General features: G+C 38.3%; 1 protein-coding gene across 1 annotated transcript; it reads right to left on the reverse strand.

Annotated features, from left to right (window-relative positions):
- Positions 1-1,862: 1,862 nt before the first annotated feature.
- AFM (afamin) lies at positions 1,863-26,116 on the reverse strand. The gene is made up of 15 exons (XM_029929687.1): positions 26,028-26,116; positions 22,395-22,443; positions 21,744-21,876; positions 20,839-21,053; positions 19,910-20,042; positions 19,215-19,312; positions 18,300-18,429; positions 15,784-15,998; positions 12,030-12,162; positions 7,671-7,768; positions 6,286-6,418; positions 5,304-5,527; positions 4,085-4,217; positions 2,855-2,915; positions 1,863-2,033 (listed from the first exon to the last, which is right to left on the reverse strand). The coding sequence occupies exons 1-14, from the start codon at positions 26,113-26,115 to the stop codon at positions 2,880-2,882; spliced, it is 1,818 nt and encodes a 605-aa protein (XP_029785547.1). The 5' UTR covers position 26,116; the 3' UTR covers positions 1,863-2,033; positions 2,855-2,879.
- Positions 26,117-26,390: the final 274 nt, after the last annotated feature.

Genomic DNA, 26,390 nt, shown 5'->3' on the forward strand with positions numbered 1-26,390 from the left:
AGAGCTGAAGTCAGACGCTTAACCGACTGAGCCACCCAGGCGTCCGAAGAGGTAGAGAATCTTAAGCAGCCTCCACACTGAGCACAGAGCCCAATGCAGGGCTGGATCTCGTGACTATGAGATCATGACCTGAGTCAAAATCAACAGTTGGCATTCAACAGACTGACCCACCCAGGTGCCCCATAACAAACCTACTTCTTATTTAAGTCATAGAAAGAGAGTTTGAAGAAAACTTAGAAAGACCAGGACTGCATCCCTGGATCCCACCTAAAACCTGGGTAAGGATTGCTCATGCACGGGCAGTCTTGGCACTAATTATTGTATCGTATTATCCCACTAGTAAATTCTTCATGTCCTGAGTGCTCGTATGTTCTGTTTATTGATGTGAGTTCTGTCTGAGTAATACAGAGTAAGTGTGAGTTGCCCTCATTCCACATCCTCTCTTCTCTGGGCAAAATACATCTTTTGAAGAAACCATCCTGTTTCCCTCCCCTCCTTTCCTCACATCACACTGTTCACCTGCTTTGTATTAGTGTGTTCTCCGGCATATCAGTAGAGAGTTCTTTGACAATATCCTCTGTGATTATAGAGTCTTATGATAGCAGCAAGTTCCTGAGTCTCTGGTTTCATATCTGCTGCATTTAGCACAGTATTGGACACGTAGCAGAAGCTACAATTAGGTACAATATTGAATTAACTAACTGCTCTGATTTGCTTCTGTTTGCTAAATTTATTATCCATTATCAAAGTAAAACTCTCTCTGTTCTTCTCATTAGCAAATGGAAGTGTTTGGAAAATGGCAAAGGACAAAATAACATCATGAAATAAACATCTATTATCTGCTGGCCTTTGTATTGGGTACTTTATATAGTGATTTCATACATTTCTCTAAAATCTTTGTGATGTAGAGATTATTCTCCCACATGGCACAAAGAAATGAAAATCTTGGATTGTAGGGAACTTATCCGAGTCCATACAGCAAGTTAATGGCAGACGGCATTTGGTGCTCCCCACCCCCTCCTCATCCTGCATTTGTTAATGAAATAAATAAAAATCCCGAAGACTTCATTGTAAATGCTTTGCCAAAAGAACTCTGACTATTCTCAAGTATTATCTATTAAATGGTCATCATCTTCCATTTCAGACATTGAAGCACTAAGAACATTAAAAGTTTAGAGAACAGTCAGGCCATGAGCCCATGACCAACCTTCATTTCCTGGCTCTCCTGTCCCCACCACTCTCTCCTGAGACATCACTAACGAGCACTTATATCTCCAGCGATTATGGCTTGCAATAGTAGGAGAAAACAGCTACTGTCACTGATGCCTTGGGTGCTCCTCCCTCTCTACAAATAACAGATTTTATTAGTCATTCAACATGGCCACACTTAGGTGGTAGGGTGTACATAAGTCAAAACTACTGTTCTGGGATGAGAGGACTCAAATTCAAACCTTGGTTCTGCCAGTTACCAGTTGAATGACCTTGAACAGATTAGTTTATCTCCCTGAGACTCAAGTTCCCTGTTTGTAAAATGGGAATTAAAGTGATACCTCCTTCATAGAGTTGTTAGGATTAAATGAGATAATGCATAAAAAGTGCTCAGGACAATGTTGTGTACATTGAAAACTTCCAGTGCCAGCTGGTAGTACTAGCAAGAGAGCAATGCTTCCTCTCCTCAGCTCCCCATTTGCTTTCCAGTGGAAGCAAGAGCAGCCTCTGTGAGGATTCCGTCCACACCATTGCTGTTTTGGAGCCCTCCCTCCCCTGGAGCCATGTACCCTTGGCCAGTGAGCTGAAGATGCTGATGGAATTAATGAATCTTGATTGTTTAATTTTGCTATCAAGTTGACACATGACATCAGTCTTTGAGAAATAACTTGATGATTTTGTTGTTTATTGCTTGCTACAATAACACGATTTCAGGTAAAGGTTACAGAAGAATCGTTTCACTGTGTGTTCTTCTCAGAAAAGTAAAATCCACCACAGAAGAGATAGGAAGCAGGTCAAGATGGTATTCCTCTTTTCCCCACAACCTGGGAAGAAAAAATAGGATCTTATGCAACACAAGAATGTGAAGTAGTGTAACTTGGGTGATGGAAAGTCCTGCACATAAAAAACTGTGTGTGGTATGTTGTGCTTCTTATAAATCCAACCCTACTCTCTTTGATGGTGGTCCAGGTCTCTCTTCCCCGACACTGAACGTCATTTCATTCCTACAATTTGTGCGAGTCCTACATAAACTGCGGAGGAGAATTATCACAAACATATCGCTTTTCAATTATGTACGTGCTACTGCAGTAAGACTCCTAGAACAGGTTTACTGAGGGGGCGCCTGGGTGGCTCAGTTAGGTAAGCCTCAGATTCTTGAGTTCAGCTCAGGTCATGATCTCAGAGTTCATGAGTTTGAGCCCCACATCAGGCCCACACTAAGTGTGGAGCCTGCTTGGGCTTCTCTCTCTGTCCTTCACTGTCCCCCACTCTCTCTGTGAGCCCTGCCTGTCCATCCTAACCCCTCCTCTCTATGTCCATAGTCAGAGTTTCAATGGCCTCTCTATATTGGTCTAGACAGCAGATTGCAGTAAGAGAAAGGTGGAAAAGTGGGTGCCTTTTGACTATTCAGAAAGTTTGAACAGTGAGAGAAGGTGCTACCACAAACACACACACACACCCACACACACACACACACACACACACACACACACACACAGATATTAGAGGATAAAGACAGGCCTTTGAGGTACAAGGCACATGGAACAAACCAGATATAGACACTGAAGCATGAGAAGGGAAAAGCCCGGTGGACCAAACCAGCTGCAAACTCATTTGGCATTTGACTGAAATAAGCAGGTATTACCTTTGGTGGTTTTCCTTTGTATTTCTCAAGCAGCCTGGCTTTTGGCTGCCACTTTGGGGCCCTGGGAAGTGGGGGGGTGGGGAAACAGAAACAGATAGAAAAAATTTAAGACATTATTATTTAAATTTGGAGAAGTATGATCCCTTGAATTTCAAGAAGAAAAATCAAAGCTATCCCACACTGTACAGGATACAATGAACATCCTTTCTCCAAGTGCCTTTTATGAACTGCCTGTGAATTTATCCCTCCCTTTCCATGGCCTCAATGTACATATTCATTCAAGTAAATGCTAGGTATTGAATAAGAAACTCTAATTACATTAAATATATTTTTTAAGCTAATGATTTGAACCATTCATACACAAAATTCCCACAGACTAGGCACTCACTTGGACAAAGTAGAGGGTTGTCAACCAAAACGAAAGCTGTGTGTGAGTCCGTGTCTGTGAGTATGCAGGAAGGGCACAAGTGACACCAGTTTGTGTGTGCACGTGAATTGTGAGTTTAGGGTGGAGTGTGGGTTGCCAGGAAAGAAATCATGAGAAAAGAAGTTGGAAATCAGGGAAGAGGTACTTCCAAAAAGCCATCCACTGGGGCTGGTGTTCAAAGGTACATGAGAATCCTGGAACACAGCAAGTTAGTGGGAGGCTCCAGTCACTGGTGGGAGGACAAGCAAGGAGCACGTCTCCTCTCTTCCCCCTCACTACATTCACCCTCCAACTCCTTACTTCACACACATGTATTGTCAGCTGAGGGGTTCCTGGGACAAGGGATCCCAGGAAGGTGAGACAAGAACCCCTGAGAGAATTCACATACTAATACCCTTCCTGCTCCCCTCCCTTTGAAGCTAATAATGATTTCCTTTGCAAGTCAGTTTGGCTATTTGTTTTTTGAAGCTAATAAGTGATTGAAAACAGAAAAGTAAGGACCAACGGTATAATTCAAGGATAATTATTACCATCCTCATTTGTAGATGGTGAACTACGTTTAAGTTAATGACCAAGACTACTGGAATCAGAACCAGGTGCTCCTGGCATCTTTTTTAGACCATGCTGTCACCAAGGAGATAGTGCCAAAGTCTTTCCACAGAGATACCTGCATGGTAGCCATGTGGGAACTGTGCTCCCGGAGACCTCAGAGATAGAGGAAGCAAGGTCCTATTGGGAGTTCTGTTTTATTTTATTTGACCATGAATACCAGATGAATTTCAATAGGAAAGAAATAGGACTACCTCTTCACTAAAGCAGGCTTCAGGCCCCTCTTCTTGGCAGCACTTGACCACCACGTTAGTGAAATCTGTAAGCAATGACTGCAGCTCTTCATCTGGAAGTTCAGGCTTTAGCTTCACTAGATTGACAAGAAACCTGTGACCCAAGGATGTCAAACAGAATTAATTAAAGATCTCTTTCTTAAGCTCTCCCTCTCCAAAATGCTTGTCACAGTATCACATCTTGGGGCTCTTGATTCGAATGAGTATAAAAAGTTAAGGTATTCCACTTTGAAGGGGGTTTTCTGAAACTTTCCTGCTCAACTTATGGGATGGATTTCATGGTCATATTTTTTGGAAGGTTGTGTAATTATAAACAAAATGATATCAAATATAAACATATATTAGGTCTTCATTATGCACAGCATTGTAGATTATGTGATTACATTTTATCTTCCTAGAAAGTCCATTTTCTTCCTTTTTTTAAGTTTTTAGTGTTTATTTATTTTTGAGAAAGATAGAGAGAGAGAGAGACAGAATGTAACTGGGGAAGGGCAGATAGGGAAGGAGAGACTAAATTTGAAGCAGGCTCTAGGCTCTGAGCTATCAGCACGGAGCCCAATGAGAGGCTCAAACTCATGAACTGTGAGGTCATGACCTGAGCTGATATCATGTGTTTAACCAACTGAGCCACCCAGGCACCCCTAGAAAATCCATTTTCAAAACAGTCTCCATTCCCTCTTTCTCAGTAGCTGAATGTTGTTTTCACTCAACTTGATATAGACACTATCTAAATTCTACACTTCCTCAAAAAAAGTCTTATTCTTTAGCATTTATAACATTGTGTGAGAAAACAAAAGTGAAATTCTTGTCCCTTTTGGGCCTCTCATTTTTTCAAACATTAAGCAAGATTCTCAGGTCAAACATCCATGACATTCCCTCAGGAAAACCAGTTCATTATGAACTTGCCCATGAGCCTTTATGCTGGCTGCCCTAACTCACCTTTCCAAATCAGTGTAATGGACACTCCAAGTCTAGCAAAAGAAAGCACTAGCTAGGTTTTGACTTATAAGCAATGGCAATAAATATGCTCTGGCATTTTTCTTAACTGGAGAGATTGGACAATTTGATGGAAGGAACAGGATAATAACACCAAAATTGCATATGCATTATAGTACACCCTCTCATTAATATATCGTGCCTTCATGCTAAAGAAAAAGTGAATGGAAGAAAATGTTGATACCTGTCTTTCTTTCTCTGGAGCTCCTCATCGTGAGCCTGACATAAGTCTGTGTGAAACGTAAATAAACCTTGAGAGGTAGCTGGAGGCACATATGCTTTATCAGCTTCCAAGCCCTCAAAGCAGGGCCTTCTGAAGGCAAAGTTGGTTTTACAACAGTGGTCCACACCAGGGTTGATGTTCCGATTTTCATTTATTCCACATAACTCTCCAAGAACTAAGTCCACCTGTGCCAACAAATGATGGAATTCAGATCTGACTTTAAAACTTGATTCATTTTGAAATATGGTTAGATAAACCGCTAGACTGTTCTAAGGTGATTATTAACTGTACCCATGCTCTTGTGAACATGATACTGCATATGAATCAAAGAAGCTTGCATTATGATAAAGTTTTAAGCCATTGTAATTCAAATTTTTATAGATTAATTTCTTGTTGGTATAAATACGAATCCATAATTGTGAGCAGAGAGCTGCAAAACAGCCAACTGAAAGCGATAGCTGAACACTGTGGTCCTTAGATTTATTCCCTTCCTCGGATGTTCCCCAGGGTAGTCTCCATCCCAGTCCTAAGGAGATACACCTAAGTTGTGATTGGGCAGGAAGCATCAAGTCTCTTACTGACATTGTGGGGCAAGACTGACTTTGTAACATTGCTTAAAATAATAAAGTTTCTTATATCGTTCTGGAACAATATCATTATTCCTGCCATTTGCCCTAACAAATTACCAATAACAAATTAGTAATAAGAAGAAGTAAGAGAGATGATTTGGAGAACCCCTAGAAAATATTTAAGACATCCTCTTGCTTCTTAGGACTGTGATGCAGTAGCCCCCCAAAAATCTTTGACATTCCTTGTTTAACAATGTTGAAACAATGAAGAAAGTCAGATAACTGCCTAATGACTATAAATCAATTACTGCAGCAGATTTCTTTTCTTTTCCTTTCTTTTTTTAGGAATAATTAGGTACATGTGCCATGCTCACCAAATTATCAACACAGGCAAACTCTTCACTCAGTGTGCAGCAGGTGGTCAAAGCTGTCACCATTTCCTTGCCAAGAAAGGTCAGTTCTTCAGTGGAGAGCTGGGGAGCCATCTTTGTGAGTTTGATAAGGTAGCTGAAAGAACAGTTGTCTATTTGCTTCTAAACAAAACCAAATACCCATTTTCCCTTGTTTAGCTACTTAAAACCCTAACGTTTCAAGTCTAGAGACAACCAATGTAAGGGCAATGTGAACTTCTGTTGTCTCAGAAAATGTTAGATAATTATCTCATTATGCTCTCTTTTCCCACGCTCTGCATTTTTGGCTTCCTCCTAATGTCATCGTAATTTTAGAAATTCTCAGATTTGCTCATCATGTCTTACCTGCAGGAGCTCCCTGGTAGCAAATACTTTGGCTAGTATATAAAATTCTGCTTGAAATCCTTTGAATAATTAATAAACATTTTAAAGGAGAATTTAATAGATACATCTTGGAAAGGGTAATCTGAGATGAAAGACACTTATATCTTTAATGGGCTGAGTGTGATTTCTCTTCACTGAAGAGACAGTGAAATCATATTTTTAAACTGTGTTTTGATTTGAAGATGTTTAGTTTAAACACACACTATATTAGTCTGGTAGTTAAGAAAATCCAGAATAAACTGTGTATTGCTCATGAATACTCACAAGAGCATTAAAAAATAAATACTGAAGTGTTAAGCAAAACCAGAATTATTTCTATAAATTTGGTAAGATGGGTTCACATTCTGGGCAAACCATCTTCTCCTTGGGAAATTGTAACAATCTGAAGTTCACTCTCCTGCCCTCCCAATTAGGGCAAAATCCAGAGATTCTGGTTTGGGATTGAGAAAAGCAAGACCAAGCAAAAACTAAAGCATAGAGAATCAATTTTCTAGAATCCTGTATTTCTTTTCTTAAACATTTTTTAATATTTCTTTTTTTGAGAGAGAGAAAGAGAGAAACAGTGCAAGGAGGGGAGAGACAGAGAGAGAGGGAGACACAGAATCCCAAGCAGACTCCAAGCTAATAGCTTCGATATCAGCACAGAGCTCTAAGCTGTCAGCACAGGGCCCAATTCTGGGCTCAAATCCATAAACTGTGAGATCATGACCTGAGCCAAAGTCGGACACGACTCACTGAGCCACCCAGGTGCCCCATAAAATCCTGTATTTCTTTAATTTCTAGGGTCATTACTGGTAAAGGCTTACTATGATAGCTCAATGTCAATTCTTGACTTTTGTGTTTTTATTCTTTCCCAGTTTATGAATTTTCCATGACTGAAAGACTGAGCTGAATTTTTGACACTTTGTGGCACTCTTTATTTTATCCTGATCACAAGTGCTAACCTACTTGTGCAAGCAACTTACTAGTATTTCAAGTCATCTTTTCCCAAATTCTGGGAACGTTCACATTCTTGCTGGACTATCTTGAGGCTTTTCTCAGTTGTCTCATTGAATTTGTGTTCCTAAAAATAAGAACAATCATATTCAGGGATAATTTATCTAAAATTTAATCATAAGCCTCATGTCAACTTGTTAAGTGGCTTTTTTTATTTGTATAGTATTTGCAAACTATCATTAACACTCATTGTTCACTAAATTGAGAGTCGTTTTTTTTTATATATGTGTGTAAGCATTTAAACCTTTTCAGCTACAAACATAGACATGGTTTATGCTAACATTTGAAACCTGCAAATTTTTCATCATCATTTTGTACATTTTTTAGCACTCTCCAGTTTACTAAGTATAATTTAAATCTTTTTTTAAATGTTTTATTTATTTTTGAGAGAGAGAGACAGTGTGAGAAAGGGAGGGTCAGAGAGAGAGGGAGACACAGAATCTGAAGCAGGCTCCAGGCTCTGAGCTGTCAGCACAGAGCCCAGTGTAGGGCTTGAACCCACCAGCCATGAGATCATGACCTGAGTCGAAGCCGGACACTCAATTGACTGAGCCACCCAGGCGCCCCTATAATTCAAATCTTATGTTGATAATGAGCATAACTGAGTGTCACTTTCAACTGGCCAGAACAATCTCTCATTTTTACATAAAGGAAATTAGCCTCTTATGAAGTCAGATAATTTGCCTTAGAATGACCCAGCCAGTAAGTATCGCCACAGAACATTTTAAATCACACTTATGGTGGCCCAGTCGGTTAAGTGTCCGACTTCAACTCAAGTCATGATCTCATGGTTGGTGGATTCAAGCCCCACGTCAGGCTCTGTGCTGACAACTAGCTCAGAGCCTGGAGCCTGTCGTTAGATTCTCTGTCTCCCTCTCTCTGACCCTTCCCTGCTCATGCTGCGTCCCTCTCTCAGAAATAAATTAAAAAGAAAAACAAAAACAAATCACATTTATCTTTATTTCATACACCCCTTCTCATCACTTAGAATTGGAATTTTAACACCTCAGCAATTGTCTTCAAACAGCTGACACATTCTATCCCATACAGCATACAATTGGGTATCTACTAGGGCACCTGGGTGGCTCAGTTGGTTAAGCGTCCGACTTCGGTTCAGGTCACGGTCTCACAGTTCATGAGTTCCAGCCCCACATTGGCCTCTGTGCTGGCAGCTAGCCTGATTTGGATTCTGTGTTTCCATCTCTTTCTGCCCCTCCCCCACTCATGCTCTGTCTTTGTCTCTCTCAAAAATAAAAACAAAACATTTTTAAAAATTGAATATCTACTAAGTGGCCACCTAAGAGAAAACTACACATCAGTGAATGGATACTGTGGGACAAATTGTGCCTCCTCATTGAAAACGGAATTTTCTAGCACAATGGTTCATTCATTTGAAGGTCAAGAACAGACTTCCTAGTTAGGGACAGTGGCAAAGCTAGACTGGAAGTCTAGCCTTCTTATTTTTTTTTTAATAGTTTATTGTCAAATTGCTTTCCATACAGCACCCAGTGCTCTTCCCCACAAGTGCCCCTCACCATGACCATCACCTCTTTTCCCCCCTCCCCCTTCCCTTTCAACCCTCAGTTCGTTTTCAGTATTCAGTACTCTCTCATGGTTTGTGTCCCTCTCTCTCTCCAACTCTCTTTCCCCCTTCCCCTCTCCCTGGTCCTCCATCAGGTTTCTCCTGCTTTCCTGTTAGACCTATGAGTGCAAACATATGGTTTCTGTCCTTCTCTGCCTGACTTATTTAGCTTAGCATGACACTCTCAAGGTCCATCCACTTTCCTACAAATGGCCATATTTCATTCTTTCTCATTGCCATGCAGTGAGATGGACATTTAGGCTTTTTCCATGTTTTGGCTATTGTTGACATTGCTGCTATGAACATTGGGGTACATGTGCTCCTATGCATCAGCATTTCTGCCTCTCTTGGGTAAATCCCCAGCAATGCTATTGCTGGGTCATAAGGGAGTTCTATGGATAGTTTTTTGAGGAACCTCCACACTGTTTTCCAGAGCAGCTGCACCAGTTTACATTGCCACCAACAGTGTAGGAGGTGCCCATCTCTCCACACCCTCGCCAGCATCTATAGTCTCTTGATTTGTTCATTTTAGCCACTCTGACTGGCGTGAGGTGGTATCTCAGTGTGGTTTTGGCTCAAATATGAATGAGTGTAAGCTGGCTTTTATGGCAGGTGGAAGCCACTTTTTTAAGCATAAAAGCAGCACATATCAAATGAATGAGAAACAAATAAGAAATGTCAAATAATTAACTTCTATAATACATAAAGGGTGAATATGAACTGGTACTAAAACACACTAATTTCAACAGGAAAATAGATAATGGGCATGAATAACTTGTTCACAAGAAATTTATAACTGCAATAGCTAAAATCATATGGGAAAGACCTAATTTCATTTAAAAATCAAATAAATGCTTAAATCACTGTCACTTTTTTTCACATTGAAATCTAGCAAAGTTAACTTCCATGTGTAATGATGGTGACAGTGGGGGTGCGGGGGGCGGGACAGGAGGAAGTGAGTATTGTCGAGCACTGTTGTAGGACTGCATGCTGACAAAACTTTCTAGAAAGCAACTTGGTCATTTGTATCAAGTGTTTTTTAAAGTCTATATACTTTGACCTAATTATTTCCCTTCAGATAATCTATCTTAGGAAAGTGGTCAAAAATATTAATAAAGATGAATGGAATGAGATACTTCAGGGTCACTTATAAAATTAAAAACCTAGTTAAATGTTCAAAATGTCCAACACACAGTAGGAGGACAGTTAAATAAATTATTATGATGAAATTCCATTAATTAAAATAAAGTATATTTTGAAGTCCATTTAATGACATAACGAATCTTCTGCAATAGTAACTAAAAAATAGATACAAACATTTCTCTATTTTTAAATAATTTTTCCCTCCCAACCCCCCTTTTTGTAGTGTTTATTTTTTTTGAGACAGAGAGAGAGAGCAGGGGAAGGACCGAGAGAGAGGGGTGGTGGGGAAACACAGAACTTGAAGTAGGCTCGAGGCTCTGAGCTGTCAGCATAGAACCTGACACAGGGCTTGAACTCAGTAACCATGAGATAATGACCTGAGCCAAAGTTGAACACTTAACCGACTAAGCTACCCAAGTACCTCCAAACATTTCTTTTTTAAAAAAAAAAATATTTAGGGGCGCCTGGGTGGCTCAGTCGGTTAAGCCTCCGACTTCGGCTCAGGTCAGATCTCACGTTCGTGGGTTTGAGCCCCGCGTCAGGCTCTGTGCTGACAGCTCAGAGTCTGGAGCCTGCTTCCGGTTGTGTCTCTTTCTCTTTCTGCCCCTCCCCCTCTCATGCTCTGTCTCTCTCTCTGTACCAAAAATAAATAAAATATTTAAAAAATTAAAAAAAATATTTATATTTTGGGAGACCACAAGTGGGAGAGGGGCAGAGAGAGGGAGACAGAGGATCTCAAGCAGGCTCTGTGCTGACAGGCTGACAGCAGTGAGCCTGACATGGGGCTTGAACTCGTGAACTGCAAGATCATGACCTGAGCCAAAGTCAGATGCTCACCCAACTGAGCCACCCAGGCGCCTCTAGATACAAACATTTCTTAAGAAAGTACTATTCCAATCTTATTTTCAAACTGGCACACACACATACATGTTTGTATAGAAAAGATGAAAGAAAATGCTAACTATAGCTATGTCTCAGTGACACTATCAAAGTTTTTATATTTTGTCTTTGTATCTTGGGGAATTTTCCTAATAATCTTTTATAATCATTTATTACTTTTACAATCATAAAAATATCCAATATGACTCAATAAAATGCAGAGTACATAAATAAAGATATAAATGGGAAGAGTTTTTTGCATCAACACACAGAATTAGTAGTTCAAAGTGTTGTGTAGAAATCTAACATGATATCAGTCAATCTCAATGATTAGTCCTCACTGAATTTAAAGTGATTCAGATTGGGGCACCTGGGTGGCTCAGGCAGTTAAGTGTCCAACTTCGGCTCAGTTCATGTTCTCACAGTTCATGAGTTCGAAATCCTCATCGGGCTCTGTGTTGACAGCTCAGAGCCTGGAGCCTGCTCCAGATTCTGTGTCTTCCTCTCTCTCTCTCTCTCTTTCTTTCTCTCTGCTCCTTCCCCTATTGTGCTCTCTGTCTTTCAAAAGAATAAATAAACATTTAAAAAAATTAAAGTAGACTCAGATTGGCCAATCATGCTTTCTACCCCCTAAACTAGAGTAAAACTTTGATATCAGTTTTGAAGTGTTTGTTGTTTGGATTTCTTTTGTTCAGTTCTGTGAGCCCAGAAAAGCAGAACCTACCGCGTGGCGGTAACAGTCTGGAGGGTTTTCTGTGTGACAACACTCTTTCAAAAGATCATCATACACACCAGCGATTCTTAAAAGCTCTGGAGTAGACAGTTCCGGATGTCTCCTTGAGTATTCATAGAGAAACCTGTGATGTGTAAAATATTTTGAACATTGGAGCTTAGAGAAAGAAAAAAAATACCAAATCCTGCTATCATTTAAGCTAGTCAGATCTTGTAATACTGAGTCTGCTCTCAAATGCTAACTTCCAACTTGGATTTGCTCAGGCAGTGATTTAAGAGGGTGTTCGGGGGCGCCTGGGTGGCTCAGTCGGTTGAGCGTCCGGCTTCGGCTCAGGTCATGATCTCGCGGTTCATGGGTTCAAGTCCTGCGTCGGGCTCTGTGCTGACAGCCAGATCAGAGCCTGGAGCCTGCTTCAGATTCTGTATCTCCCTCTCTGTCTGACTCTCCCCTGCTCACACTATCTCTGTCTCTCAAAAATAAATTTGAAAAAAAAAAAAGAGGGTGTTCGGATGGTGAGAGATGATTTTACAAAGATTGTCTTCTGTAGTATGTTTTTAACTAAAAGTGTTTTCACCTGAGCAGATAGAAGGGTTAAGTTATTCAGAGTTAATTATAAAATAATTTAATTCATAATACATCAGAAATAGAGTATCATGCCACAATACTTTAAAATTCTGTTGGAAAATGCATTCCGATCTCCACCTTGAGATAGTACAAATATGGCTTGCTCCCCACTCCAGGGCCACCTTGGTGAGAGACTGGGAAGCAGCTTTGCCCATTACTTCATTCTGTCACTTCTCAAATATGGAAGTAACCACCTCTCTAGCAATACATCAATGGTCTCCGAGACCCCAGTGAGACGTGCCAAGGGGATAGGTGGTGTGATTTGGGGAGAAATGGGAAGGTGAGAGGTAAGAGGCTAACACTTATTAAGCCCTTAGTAGGTGCTAGTACTGGATCAAGCTCTGGGCATAAGCAATAAAGAAATGCTTCCTAGCCTCTGGAAATACTTTTCGCATTTAGCTTCACTGAGTCCTCAAGATAAGTCCTATTTCATAACTGAGGAAAGGAAGTCTCAGACGGGGTAAGTACCTTGCCATTAATGGAAGTGGAACACTCGAGCCTAGGTTGTATAGGATGCCTACCTCATTCTTTTCCAAACCAAGCTGACTCTCTTTGCAAGAGAGGGGTGCCTTCGCTAAGCATCTCAGCCGTGCTATTTACAGTCTTCTTCATTAAAAAGAATCTTATCTATTCATTCAAGATAAGTTAAAATGGATTTCTGTGCTTTGTAAGAGCAACACCTCACAAAAGTTTCTCAATTCCAGGCAACTCCTTATATCCCTTTCTGTTTCACAGCCTTTGATTCTCTTGATTAATCTTGGTCTTTCTGACATCATCTCTTCTGCTTCTCCATCCACCTTCTCAACCCTATTTGTGGAATATGTTCCCAGACAATAAAGCAGCAGCGTTTCACCTTAAGACAATCAAGGGCTCCTTCCTCTTACTATCTGATGTAAGCCAGGACCCTTCTTCAGGAATAAAATCACACCTAAAAAAAAATCTAAACAAAATGCTGCAAACAAAAACTCCTCGAAGGCTTCCCTGGCCTGGCAGATCCATTGAGGTCTTGTATCAGATGTTAACATCCAGAAAGACCACACCTTACAACTCTGTTTCTGGCCCCACACGGTCACTGCTGCTCTGTGATTTCTCCTCAAACACTATGTAGATGATGATGATGATGATCAAAAGCTTGCTTCCATTTGGCGAGCACAGGTGTCAGGACAAGCAAAGCACACTACCTCTATCATTTTGTTAAGTTTAATGTGAGTTAATACACTCATGAGAAGCCACAGAGCACAGCAGTTGTAAGAGCAGGAGTCTGGAGCCAGGCTGCTCACATTTGAGTCTTGGCTCCTTCACATATTATCTGTGTGACTTGGGAGCAAGTTACTTCACTTCTGTGTTTCAGTCTCCTTACCTGTAAAATGAGGATGGTAAAAGTGTTCTAACCATAAAGAGTGGTTTTGAAAATTAAATTGGTTAGTAGATGAGAGGAGCCTAAAATGTGATACATTTTCGATAATCTGTATCTTCCAGAGCTCTGAGTTCATATGTAAAATTGTCTCATGATATTTGAGACAACTTGGATGGACCTGGAAGGTATTATACTGAAGTAAGTCAGAATGCAAAAGACAAAAACTGTATGATTCCACTCATAAGTGGAATCTAAAAAAAAAAAAAAGCAAAACTAAAAACAAATAAAACCAGCATATCAGACCTATAAGTACGCAGAACAAACTGATGGCTGCTGGGGTTGGAGGGGATGGGCAAAATAAGTTAGAGGAGTGGGAGATGCAGGCTTCCAGTTATGGAATAAATAAGTCATGGGAAAGGACAGGTGTAAAGACACAGCACAGGGAATATAATCACTGGTCTTGTAACAGCGATATACGGGGTTAGACGGTGACTATACCTGGTGATGAACTTAGTATAATGTCTAAACTTGTCAAATCACTATGCTGCACACTTGGAATTAATATAACTTGTGTGTCAACTATACTAAAAAAATTGTCTTTGACCTTCCTAATTAATTACTCTACAGAGACCTCGAAGTCAGCGTGGTCAGATCCAAACCACACAAAACCTTCACCCCATACTTCCCATCTCATTGAATCTGAAAACGACTTACCCAACCACCTAAGCCCCAACCTGGGATTCAATCCAGATGAAGTTTCTAAAAAACAAAAGTGATTTTGTCCTTCCTTATTCTTCAATGAAAGCCCTTTAGTGGCGTCTCATTACTTAGCATGCCTGCATCTGACCCCATATACTTCTCACTACCCTCGTCTCTCACTGCAAATACCCTATACAAAGCCACAAATACACCAAGTGGTTTTATACTTCTATCTATGATCTACCCCTTCTGTCTAGATTACCGAAATTTCTTTAAGTACCTCCTCCCTGTCAAGTCTTTCCAGGTTTCTTAGGTACAATTGACCACTTCCTCCTCTGTCTCCACATTACATATTACACAGTGCTGTTGAAAATAAAAACATGTCTTTCCCTCATTTACTTATAAGTCTGTCTCTTCCCACATCATATTCCCTATTGACAAAAGTTTACTGAGGATAAAAGCCCTTGTCTAATCTACTATAGTCCTTGAATTATATTTCATTACCAATAAACTTAGAATGAATGAGTATTCTTATATGAATGTTAAATATGATGATGTAAAACACGGAGAAGTTAACTTGTTCTAGAGATTCAGGCTAGTCCCTTTGGCTCCAAGTCCACTAGTTTCCTTCTGACAGCTGTGGAACAGCATAGCATGGTAGTTCAGCCTGGAATCTGTAAGACTGGACCTCTTCAGGCCAAACTCTGCCAGCTTTTAGCTATGAATCTTCAATAACTCATTTAACTGCTCTGTACCTCAATTTACTTATCTGAAAAATGGGGGTAATGACTGCTATGAGAATTAAAATAGATAATCTACATAAAGTATTCAGCCCATTGTCTGGCACGTATCAAGTACTCAATAAATGTTAGCCATCCTTGTAACAACACAATTGCATCTTCTTAAAATCATGTGAAAATACTATAATCTGTCATCATGATTTTTAAGAATTATGCGATACCCAAGGATTTAAATGGTTCTCATTCCTTCCACCCAAATTAGCTGAAATAGGACAAATCATAAGTTCCTGTTTGCCTTATAAATGTCAGTATAGACTTATGTTACTCAGCCATGAAGCTCGTTTGATTAGCATCTCGTTCTTCACACACATTTTCGCTTTCAGTAAATTTTGCTTCTCTTAAAGACAAGTCCTTTGGTCTGTCATCTTTATTTGAGGAAATTATGCACTCGCCACGCTCTGGTATTTTCTTTTCACAGCACTCTTTGATTTTGCTGGAGATTGAATCTTGTTTTAAGCAAATATGGCTCATAACTTTGCTCTGTACGAAAGAAGAATGAAAAATAACTGTATTTTTAGCCATTTCTTCGAGGATGATTTTCCTTCACAATGAAATGGTTACATCCAAAACCAGCCATGAACATGACATCTGGGGTTGTTTCATCAGATCATTTAATAATAGTATATACTTAAATTTTGTATTAATTTAATACACATGAAGCTTTCATATGGAAGCAAGCTTTATTTCTCAAGATTTTAAATGATAATTATGAAAATAAACTCCCTTATAAACTTACATTTTATTGTTAAATATTCATCTTTAAAATACTTCACTCCTACTCCTCTGATATGTTGGCATTTTAAATTCTAAATTTTGTTTCTTCCCCATAAGAGTTCACCTGTGTTTCAAAGACATGTGACTATTCTATAATATCTATAATACTAGATGTCTTTCTTCCCCATGGCCTGAAACTATATTGCCAACACAAAGTAGAAACTCAATAAATATTTGAAAGGTGTATGAAAAAATGGTAAATAAATGAACTACTGTAGCAACTACCAGATACAGACTTCTCAAACATAAGAAGCTTTCCTACTTATTATGACCACTTTCCTATGGTTATTATTAATTGGTAACTGTTCAAATTATCAAATAATGTACAAAACAGAAAACCTTACTGTCTCTCTTCTTTATCCCAATTATGACCCCCACATGAAATTGTGAGAATTAGAGAGAAGGTGAAGTTTTCTTATTTAAACATTAGTTGGACAATTGTTTATTTTTTAATTTGAGAGAGAGAGAAAGCATAAGCAGGGAAGAGGGGCAGAGGAAAAGAAAGAGAGAATTTTAAGCAGGTTCCATGCTTAACACAGAGCCAGGCATGGGGCTCAATCCCATGAGCCTGGGATCATGACCTGAGCTGAAACCAAGAGTTGGACACTCAGTGGACTGAGCCATTCAGGTACCACCAAGTTGGATAGTTTTTAAAACTGAGCTTGCCCCCATCCCTTCTCCAGACTCTCTAGTATGAGCCTGCACATTCTTCCTCCTCTCTGTTCCAGCTTCACATGTACTATGCCGAGTTCCATGAAATGCCAGGCTATTCCAGGCCTCTCTGACTTTGCTCAAGCTGTTTCTTCTGTCAGGATCTTCTTCTGATAAACACTGAGGGTGAGGAATGGGATGAAGCTCAGGGTTGAATCAAAAAATGGAATGGAGGTTGTTGGCACCATGTTTCCAACACACCGTACAGAACCAGGAGGCCAATCTTTGCAAACATCTACACATCTCACTGGAGGCCAGCACTGTTCCAGGTAGCACTTTTCTTAATGTCTGGAATTCACTTTTGTTTTTGAATAAACTACAATTTAATTCCTCTTATTTTTCCATGATGGCATTTTTAAAAAGGATATTAAGAACATAATATGATCTCTTGGTCTCAACTTTATACTTCACAGAAAACTCTTAAATTATATTCTAATTCAGTATATGATATTTAATATAATAAAACCCACATTTCCATAAACAAACAATACAAAAATAAATAGTGAGTGAGATTGCTCTTAATTGGAGTTTGATTAAGAACAAAATAATTTTTTGGGACATTTGCTGTCCCCTGCTTGAAATAAAATGTATATATCTTTATAGTCTAAAATTCAAGTTAATTAATTAACATGCAGTTTCATTGTGAGTTTAAAACAGTAAAACTAATTAAAACTCACTGAGAACAAGTCTTATTTCAACCAAGAAGGCAGGATATTTTTGATGAAATTGTGTTACTTTTATGTGCACTTAAACTTTTACTGAGCAACTTATGGTAAGTCAACCATATATTTACCAGTATATGCCCTTAGAATAATGTAAGAGTTATTTTAAATTAACCTATCCACTTATTTGAAAATGCTTCTCCTAAATAGCTGGAGGAAACTCACAGAAAGCAGTTCTTAAAAATATAATGGTAACAAATCTTCTCTGAGCTTTACTATTTAATTTATAAAATCTCTAAAAGAAGATTCACAATATTAAAGAACACTTCAATCTGCCTTAACTGAACGTTCACAAATTTTAAAAGTTTATGTCAAGGCTGTTTAGCCATATAAAATAGAATCTGTTGAGAAATCTTAACAACAATTAATCCCATGTATAAAAAAATAAACCCCAAAGTTTTACTTGAGCTTATTTGTTAAAACTTCATTTCTTATTTTATTCTTTTTGTTATTATTTAACTTTATTAACATTCTGATTTTGTTGTGGTAAAGTAGCCACATATTAGGACAACTTCAGAATTTAAAAATGGCTGCCCTAAATCATTATTTTTACTTGGTTTTAGAGACTATTTACCCTGCTACGGATGCACTGCACCGCGTCCCCTTCACAGCATCCATCGTACTTGGAAGAAACATCTTCTAGGAGGGAGATAAGTTCCTTAAATTCAATCTTGGGAAATTTTTGACTAAGTATAGCAACATTTCTGGGGGGAAAAAAATGAGAAACCACTAAAACAACTTGAACAGCAAGTAAGATACAGGGGAATTATTGCTGATACACTATAAATAGCTGCAATAAGAATTAGTGCCCTTGTTTTTTCATGGATATCTTTACCAAATAGCTGTTTATATGTTGTACAGCCTGCGTGATCACTTGGAAACTCCCAGGCTGATATTTTGAGTCTCAGACCAGGACTGGAATAAAAAGTCCTGAGAGATATGCCCCCCTTCCGTACTTTTATAGCAAAACACAGTTTGTAAAGACCACCACTTCCTGTGGCGAGCGCACGGCCGGCGTAGCCCGTCACAGAACCCTTTCCTGTTGGTCTATTTGAGATCTTAGGATTTTTCTAAAGACGTTGCAATAGCACCATTATTAATTAGTGAGGATGAGCACTTGAGATCAAATTTATCCTTATAAGGCTGTCTGCGAGTCAATAAAGTCAAAGATAGATGAATGCATCACATCTAAAGCACTTGGAGGCTTTAAAACCATGACTAGGAACTCCTAGACCAATTCCGTTTTCCAGATATTCTTTCAGCCAAAGAATATCTCAGAAGTAACCCTCTTCCTCTCTGGGGTTGCCCCACTTCCCAGGTCTTCTCTCATTCTGACCTAATGTCCTGGTTCTGAGTTATCAACATGGACTGAGACTCACCTCAATACCCGTGGAGAAGAGTAAAAATTAAAAGTCATCAACAATTTAACAAAAATGGGACACAGAGGAGAAAATATAAGTAAAGGCAAGATACATATCATAAAACTCACATGGATTCTAATACTGGCAATCCAAATTTTATAAGGGCCCCACAGACATTTTTTTGAAAAGAAGATGATGCTTTTAAGTATTGTATGACAGGTTCTGCCTGAAGGAAAAAGAGAAAAATCTATTGAAGCAAAAGCAAAATCCCACCAATCTCTTATTTGTTAACTACATGTCAACCCCATTTTCCAAAATTTGCTCAGAAACAGAAAATCAATGGGATTTTTATCCTAAAACTTTTATATATCAAAAGAAATATGCATTTGTGGCACATTATAAAAGTTAGGCCAGTCTTCCTGATGACTGAATTACACTTGATGGAAAAGTAAGTGGTGCAGTGTGCTGTGAGCTTGTCCATGTCTATTGGGAAGATTAAATTTTATGGGTAGTCAAAAGAGGGCATGTTCAGGATAGATGATAAAATGACACCTTTACCCTAGATATTCACTTATTAGGGTTTCCTTCCAACTTACATGGAAGACAATGCCAGAAGAAAGATCCTGGAAACAGGCAATTGTCTTTCAAGGGTCTTAAGTAATAAGAAAATTAAATCAGCAGCCAGTGGCCAAAAGGTTGGAAAACCAGTAGAAGTGGCAAGAAAATGGCTGATAAAGAACCCTTTCCTCTAATTTAACTTTAAGTAGAAATCTGTAGTTTGGGGTCACCTCTTACCATTTAATGAAATAAATGCAATACTCACCTTTGTTCGAAAGCAGTTAGCTTTGTCTTGTTCCTCACAGCATGTTTTAGTTATCTCCTCAAAACGAGCAGCCACAGTTAGAAGTGTCGGGGCAAAAACAAAGGGGTTCCTTCTGGAAACTTCATAGATATAGCTATAAAAGAAAAAGAGGGAAGAAAAAACATAGGACAAAAATGAAAAAAAAAGGTGGTAGACAAGGGATGAGAAGACCGAGGAAGGAAAAGGAAAGATAGGGAAAGACAAGAATGTCAAGGTGTAAAACTGAAGGTAAGAAATAGTCCCTTTATAGATGCCTTCAATATAAAGCAACATTATCTACTCTCCAAAAAAAGTTTTATCAATTAAGTTGCAAACCTCAGAATCAACACTGAACTGTGGCTGCTGTCTTTCTTTCCTGAGGCGGCCAGAGGGTCAGTGGCCATCCCTCCCACATTCAAAGAACAGTTACCCACATACACTCTATCTGAGACTCGGGGATTTGCTTTACTTATGTTCAAACAAACTTGTAATTTAACTTTCGATTAGCACACCAGCTTTCCAGAAAAAAGTCTCTGCTTCTGCAATTACTGCACTATTGAAAACAGATTTCTGACAAATATCCATTGATTGAATGTTTCCCCCCAGTAAAAGCTGCACCTTTGCTTTAAGAAAACCAGACTATTCCCTCCAGTAGCAGATTGGCACTATGCACACACTCGATCCTAGGACTTACCACATTGGAAAATGTATATCATTACTGAAAGGATCTTGAAAGTAGGTTGCATATCTTGTTCATATTTATATCCTGAACACTGAACACAGAATCTTACACACAATGCATGGTGACTGACATCATCCATCAATGAAACCAGCTATGTTCCTTTGGAACAGGTATTAAACTTGGCCTAAGATAATTCTTCAATTAGATAATTCTACTAAAAGAAACTTACTTGTTTAGAAAAGATTCTCTATTATTTTTATAAGTCTGGCATTTCTCTTCAGGGTCCAAGGTAGGAAGAGGAGGCAGAAATCCTACATCAGCTTTCTTATTATGGAAGAAACAAAGTCTTTTTTCTTCCAAGTCGACCTTACTGCAGCAGTGTGAAAAATTATGCTTTTGTGGCAGTCCCTCCAAAGCACATATATTTTCCAGTAAAACATAATTCTGGACATGAGAAAAGTGAAAGGTATCTTTCATTCATTGTAAAGTTTTTCAACCTTCTGAGATGACACAATGAATACAGAGAGTGATGAGTGTCACCCTTTGAGAAGAAATTCCAATTTTCCCAATATTACCAGCAGCACATTGTTAACCCACACCTGGGACAACCATCCCACACTTTGGGAAATTTTCACTATCTTATCCTGGGGCCCTTTAACCTCTTACTCTTTGTTTGCTGCCTACATTTCCCTTATATAGCAACTGTTTTCTTTTTCTTTTGAGGTGACAGGGTTGGGGAGTGAATGTATTGGTAAAGTATTAGCAGCAGTGTTGAGTAATAGTCTTCTGGAAATGCGACCTCTATGCAGAAGCTAAGAAAAACGGGGTGTGATGGTAAAACATATATTGAGAGAAGCAGCTCAAGAGGGCACCTCTGTATTTCTGTACACTTTGCCAGACTATTGGCTGTCCCCGCCCCTGCCCTGCTGTCTACATACATATGGCAAGGCTGCAGTCTCATAGACAAGCGCATCGTAATACAGAATTGCATCTCTCCGAGGAAAGTACCTTATCCTAATCAGGCAAACTAAAACTATAATGAGGCATAGAGCATCTCTTTTTTTATATTTCAAGCCAAAAATTCTGCTTGACAAATAGGCTTATTTGCCTAAGAAATACAGATTATTTACTTACAGCTAATTTTGAACATTCTGGGAGTGTCGTGTCAGCCAAGCATTTATCTCTATATTCTGTCATGGTTTTTACCAACATCTCTACTTCTTCAAAGGAGGCCTCCTGAATATATTGAGCAAATACGATGATGGTGCTGCAACAGTCCACAGGGCACACAATGACCACCTAAAGGATTTCCACTTGTGTTCAACAAAAACTTGTAGAAACATTAGCTTGGTGAATTGTCTCAGGAAATTATCAGTTTGAGAGCTATGAATTTCACAGTTTCTTGACAATTCAATGACCTCATGTCAATTTTGTGAATAATACTATATTTACTTTTTAAATATGGATTGTATTTCATTGAATTACTTTTGAGAAGCTTTAACATTTCTGAAATATATCAGATAGGATCATGATAAACACCATCATCATCAAAAATAGTTTGGAGAGGGGCGCCTGGGGGGTTCGGTCACTTAAACGTCAAACTTTCGGTTTTGGGTCAGGTCATGATCTCAAAACTTGTGAGTTTGAGCCCTGCATCAAGCTCTGTGTAACAGCGCAGAGCCTGCTTGGGATTCTGTCTCCCTCTCTTTCTGTCTCTTCTCCCCCACCCCTGTCTTTCTCAATGATAAATAAATAAACATTTTTAAATAGTTTAGAGAAACTCACATATATCCAACATTCTCCTCTATAAATTTCTGGGTAATACTGACATCATCTGAAAAGCAACAATATTTAGGTTATTATGTATCCTGGTATTTAAATATTTTCCCACCAAATATTTTCCCACTAGATGATATCTAAATATACAAAGTATAAAATAGAAAACTCATTGTAGAAAATAATTTGGCATACTTAACAAGAAGGGGAAAATTCATATGAACTGAATATGAGATCTCCATCACAGTTGACTATGTACTCAAGAGATATCCATTAAGTCAAATTGACTTGAATTAATTTCAAACTGACCAGACTTGAGATTTGCCATTGATGGTTCCTCAGCTACAAATGTCAAATCCAAGCACCATTTCCCTGCTAAGTGTATATCATGTATGACTAGAAAAGTAATATGCAGAGTAACTGATATGTGCTGCAATGCTACCACATTGCAGCCCAGCAGACGATATCAAAGTGTGCTAGTTAATATAGTTTATAGTGCTAGCCAGACACATATTTAGATCCTCTCTAGACCAGTCTAAAATCATTGATTCCCTCTCAACAAACACATTTATATTTGTCCACCTAGCCTGTCTTTATGGAGTCCTTACTTTTGAAAGTTATTGTGCTGGACACTATGAGGCAATCAGTGATAATTAAGACATCTCCCTGGACCTCAGGTTTCTAAATACTCTCACAGTGCAGGTGACTTATGAACACGACTACAATCCGATTTAGAATGTACATGGCCCTCTAAAGTAATGTGGGTTAAGTATATGGTAGATATGCTTTATGATCCCTGGGTAAGAAACCAGAAAAAGTTTATAGGAAGAGTGGCAAATGAGTTGAGTCTGAAAAAATGCATAGGATTTCAGCTAGCAAAGAAATAAGGAGGTTCATCCATCTCTGTGGAGAGAATTATGTGAGTAAATTACAAAGGGAAGAGATTATGAGATATATGTGTAGATATTAATCTACTTTCATGAGAAAATGAGTCATAAAGAACAAAAAGGATAGAAAAGACTCGTATTTATATTCTGGGGGTCTTGCGTATAAGCCTAGGAGTTTGGGCTTCACTTAGAAGTTATGAAGATCCATTAAAAATGTTTATATAGAATAGTATTATGAGTATTCCTTTTTGTAATTGAAGTATAATTAACATAACGTATTATATTAGTTTCAGTTGTACAGCATACTGATTAGGCAATTCTATATACTACTCAATGCTTACCACAATAAATGTAGTCACCAGCTATCACCCATACAACATTTTTTTACTTGCTTATTTACTTTCTGTTTTAGATTTCACATATAAGTGAAGTCATATGGTATTTGTCTTTCTCAGTTTGACTAATTTCACACAGCATAATACTCTCTAGGTCCATCCATGTTGTTACAAATGGCAAGATCTTATTCTCTTTTATGGCTGAGTAACATTCCATTGTATGTATTTACACCACATCTTCTTTATCCATTCATCTATTGATGGACACGTGGGTTGTTTTTATATGTTGGCTATTGCAAATAAGGCTGCAATAAACATAGGGGTACATATATCTCTTCAAATAAGTGTTTTTATTTTCTTTGGGTAAATACCCAGTAGTGGCATTACTGGTTCATGGCACTTCTATTTTGTTGAGAAACTCCCCATACTGTTTTCCACATGGCTGCACCAGTTTATATTCCCACCAATAATGTACAAGTGTTCATTTTTCTCCACATCCTCACCAATGCTTGTTATTTTTTGTCCAATACCACAAAAGACCCTGAGTAGCCAAAGCAATCTTGAGAAAGAAGAACAACTGGACATATCACAATTCCAGATTTCAAGATATAATATAGAGTTGTAGTAATCAAAATAGTATGATACCAGCACAAAAATAGACACCTAGATCAATAGAATAGAATAGAGAGTCCAAAAACAAAACCCTGTTTATATGTCACAAATAATATACAACAAAGAAGGCAAGAATAGACAATGGAGAAAAGATAGTCTCTTCATAAATGGTGCTAGGAAAACTGGACAGATACATGCAAAAGAATGAAACTGAACCACTTTCTCATACCATATACAAAAGTAAATTCAAATGGATTAAAGATCTAAATGTGACCTGAAACTATAAATCTCCTAGAAGAAAACATGGCAGTAATCTCTTTGACATCAGCCTTAACATCATTTTTGTAGATATGTCTCCTAAGGCAAAGGAAGCAAAAGCAAAAATAAACTGTTGAGACTTTGGCAAAATAAACAGCTTTTTGCACAGAGACATAAAACATCAATAAGATGAAAAGGCAACTTACTGAATGGGAGAAAATATTTGCAAATATCATATTCAGTAAGGAGTTATTACTATCTAAAATATATAAAGAATTTATACAACTCAATACCAACCAACCAACCAACAAACAAACAAACAAACAAAACCCAAACAATCCAAGTCAAAAAAGGGGCAGAGGATCTGAATAGACGTTTTCCCAAAGAAAACATACAAATGGCTAACAGACACACAAAATGAACCTCAACACCACTAATCATCGGGGAAATGCAAATCAAAACCACAATGAGGTATATCACCTAATATGATCACTGCTATATGTTAAGACATACCAGCCACGTAGTAGTATATCTAATATGCAGGAAATTTGAAATTGACACAGTAACTGACAAATAGAAAGTGACAAGAAGTATTTGTAAAATAGATGGATAGAAGAATGAACGGATAGACCAAAAAAAAAAAAAAGGCAGCAAGAAGTCCATGAGCCCAGAAGACTTTTGCGATTTTTCTATTGAGAAATCAGACATGATTTTTGTGGAAATGCAAAAGAAAACATTGATGCAAAAGATATTGAAGAGACAAAAATCAAGATTTTTGAAGACGTCTTTAAAAAGGGCAAAGGAGAAGAACTCAAGAATGACCATTCTTCTAAGCCCTGTGACTGGCTCAAGAGCCTGGCACTGCAGGGGGTAAGAAATTAAGTGAGATGCAGTCCACATTTGCAGGGCCACTGCAGTGCTTCTGGCACCTTTGTGCAAGTTACAAAAAAGTCCTTTATCCTTGCCCAAGGGATTGAAAAAGACACATTTTCTAAAGAAATGAAGTTCAAATATTCCCCCTTTGGGGAGAAAGAATACATGTCACTCTTCCCTGCAAACTGATGCTGCGTTGGCTAGTTTATGGGTATATACAGACTTGAGGATATTTATAAACTGCACAGTTGGAAGAATTTGTGTTCTGCATATCCTAAAGGTGTTTATACCTAGTTGGCAGATATGTTGGATACACAAAGATTATTTAAAAATCCCAACTCATACTTAATGGTCCACACTCTTACCATATACTACTATATACATTTTCAACACTAATATTTTCAAATCCAAATTATATATTCCAGCAACACTTTCTATACTGCCATAAAGCTGGTGCCCACTCGCTGGGTGTGATAACTACTATCTCTGTCTAGACGTTGGGTAACATGACCACAAAAAATACAAACTCTGGGAAGGTTAGTTCAGGATATCTGACCAGTATACATAAACTCATGGGGGGGGGGGGAAGTGAAGAATTAAAAATAAAACAAGGTAAGAAAATAAGAAATTATCCCAACCTAGTTATTCCTTAGCTAATATACAAGTAAATTTCTTACCTACATCTTGAGGCTTTGTGGATAGGGTTAGGGATTCAGTCAAAAAGAACCAGAAAATAACAAAACCTGTAAGTTTTAACTGTTTCATTTTTTTTTTTTAGAAATTACATTCACAAAAGAAAGTAATGTGACTGAGGAAGATCAAGTTTTTATATTATTCTTTGACACTATTAGTAAAATAGTAACCTGTTTAACCTATTTCTCATATACCTCACGTTTGATATTTATTTGATCACACTGCAGGTTTTTTTTGCTAATAATTAACCAGGAAAAATTATCTCTGAGTTTTACTGGAAAAATCTATTGAGTTAGAAAAAAAGTCCACAGGTTAAGTATGCACAATACCTAATCAAATAGACAACC

The sequence above is a fragment of the Suricata suricatta genome, chromosome 1 (assembly GCF_006229205.1).
Source record: "Suricata suricatta isolate VVHF042 chromosome 1, meerkat_22Aug2017_6uvM2_HiC, whole genome shotgun sequence".
Lineage (NCBI taxonomy): Eukaryota > Metazoa > Chordata > Mammalia > Carnivora > Herpestidae > Suricata > Suricata suricatta.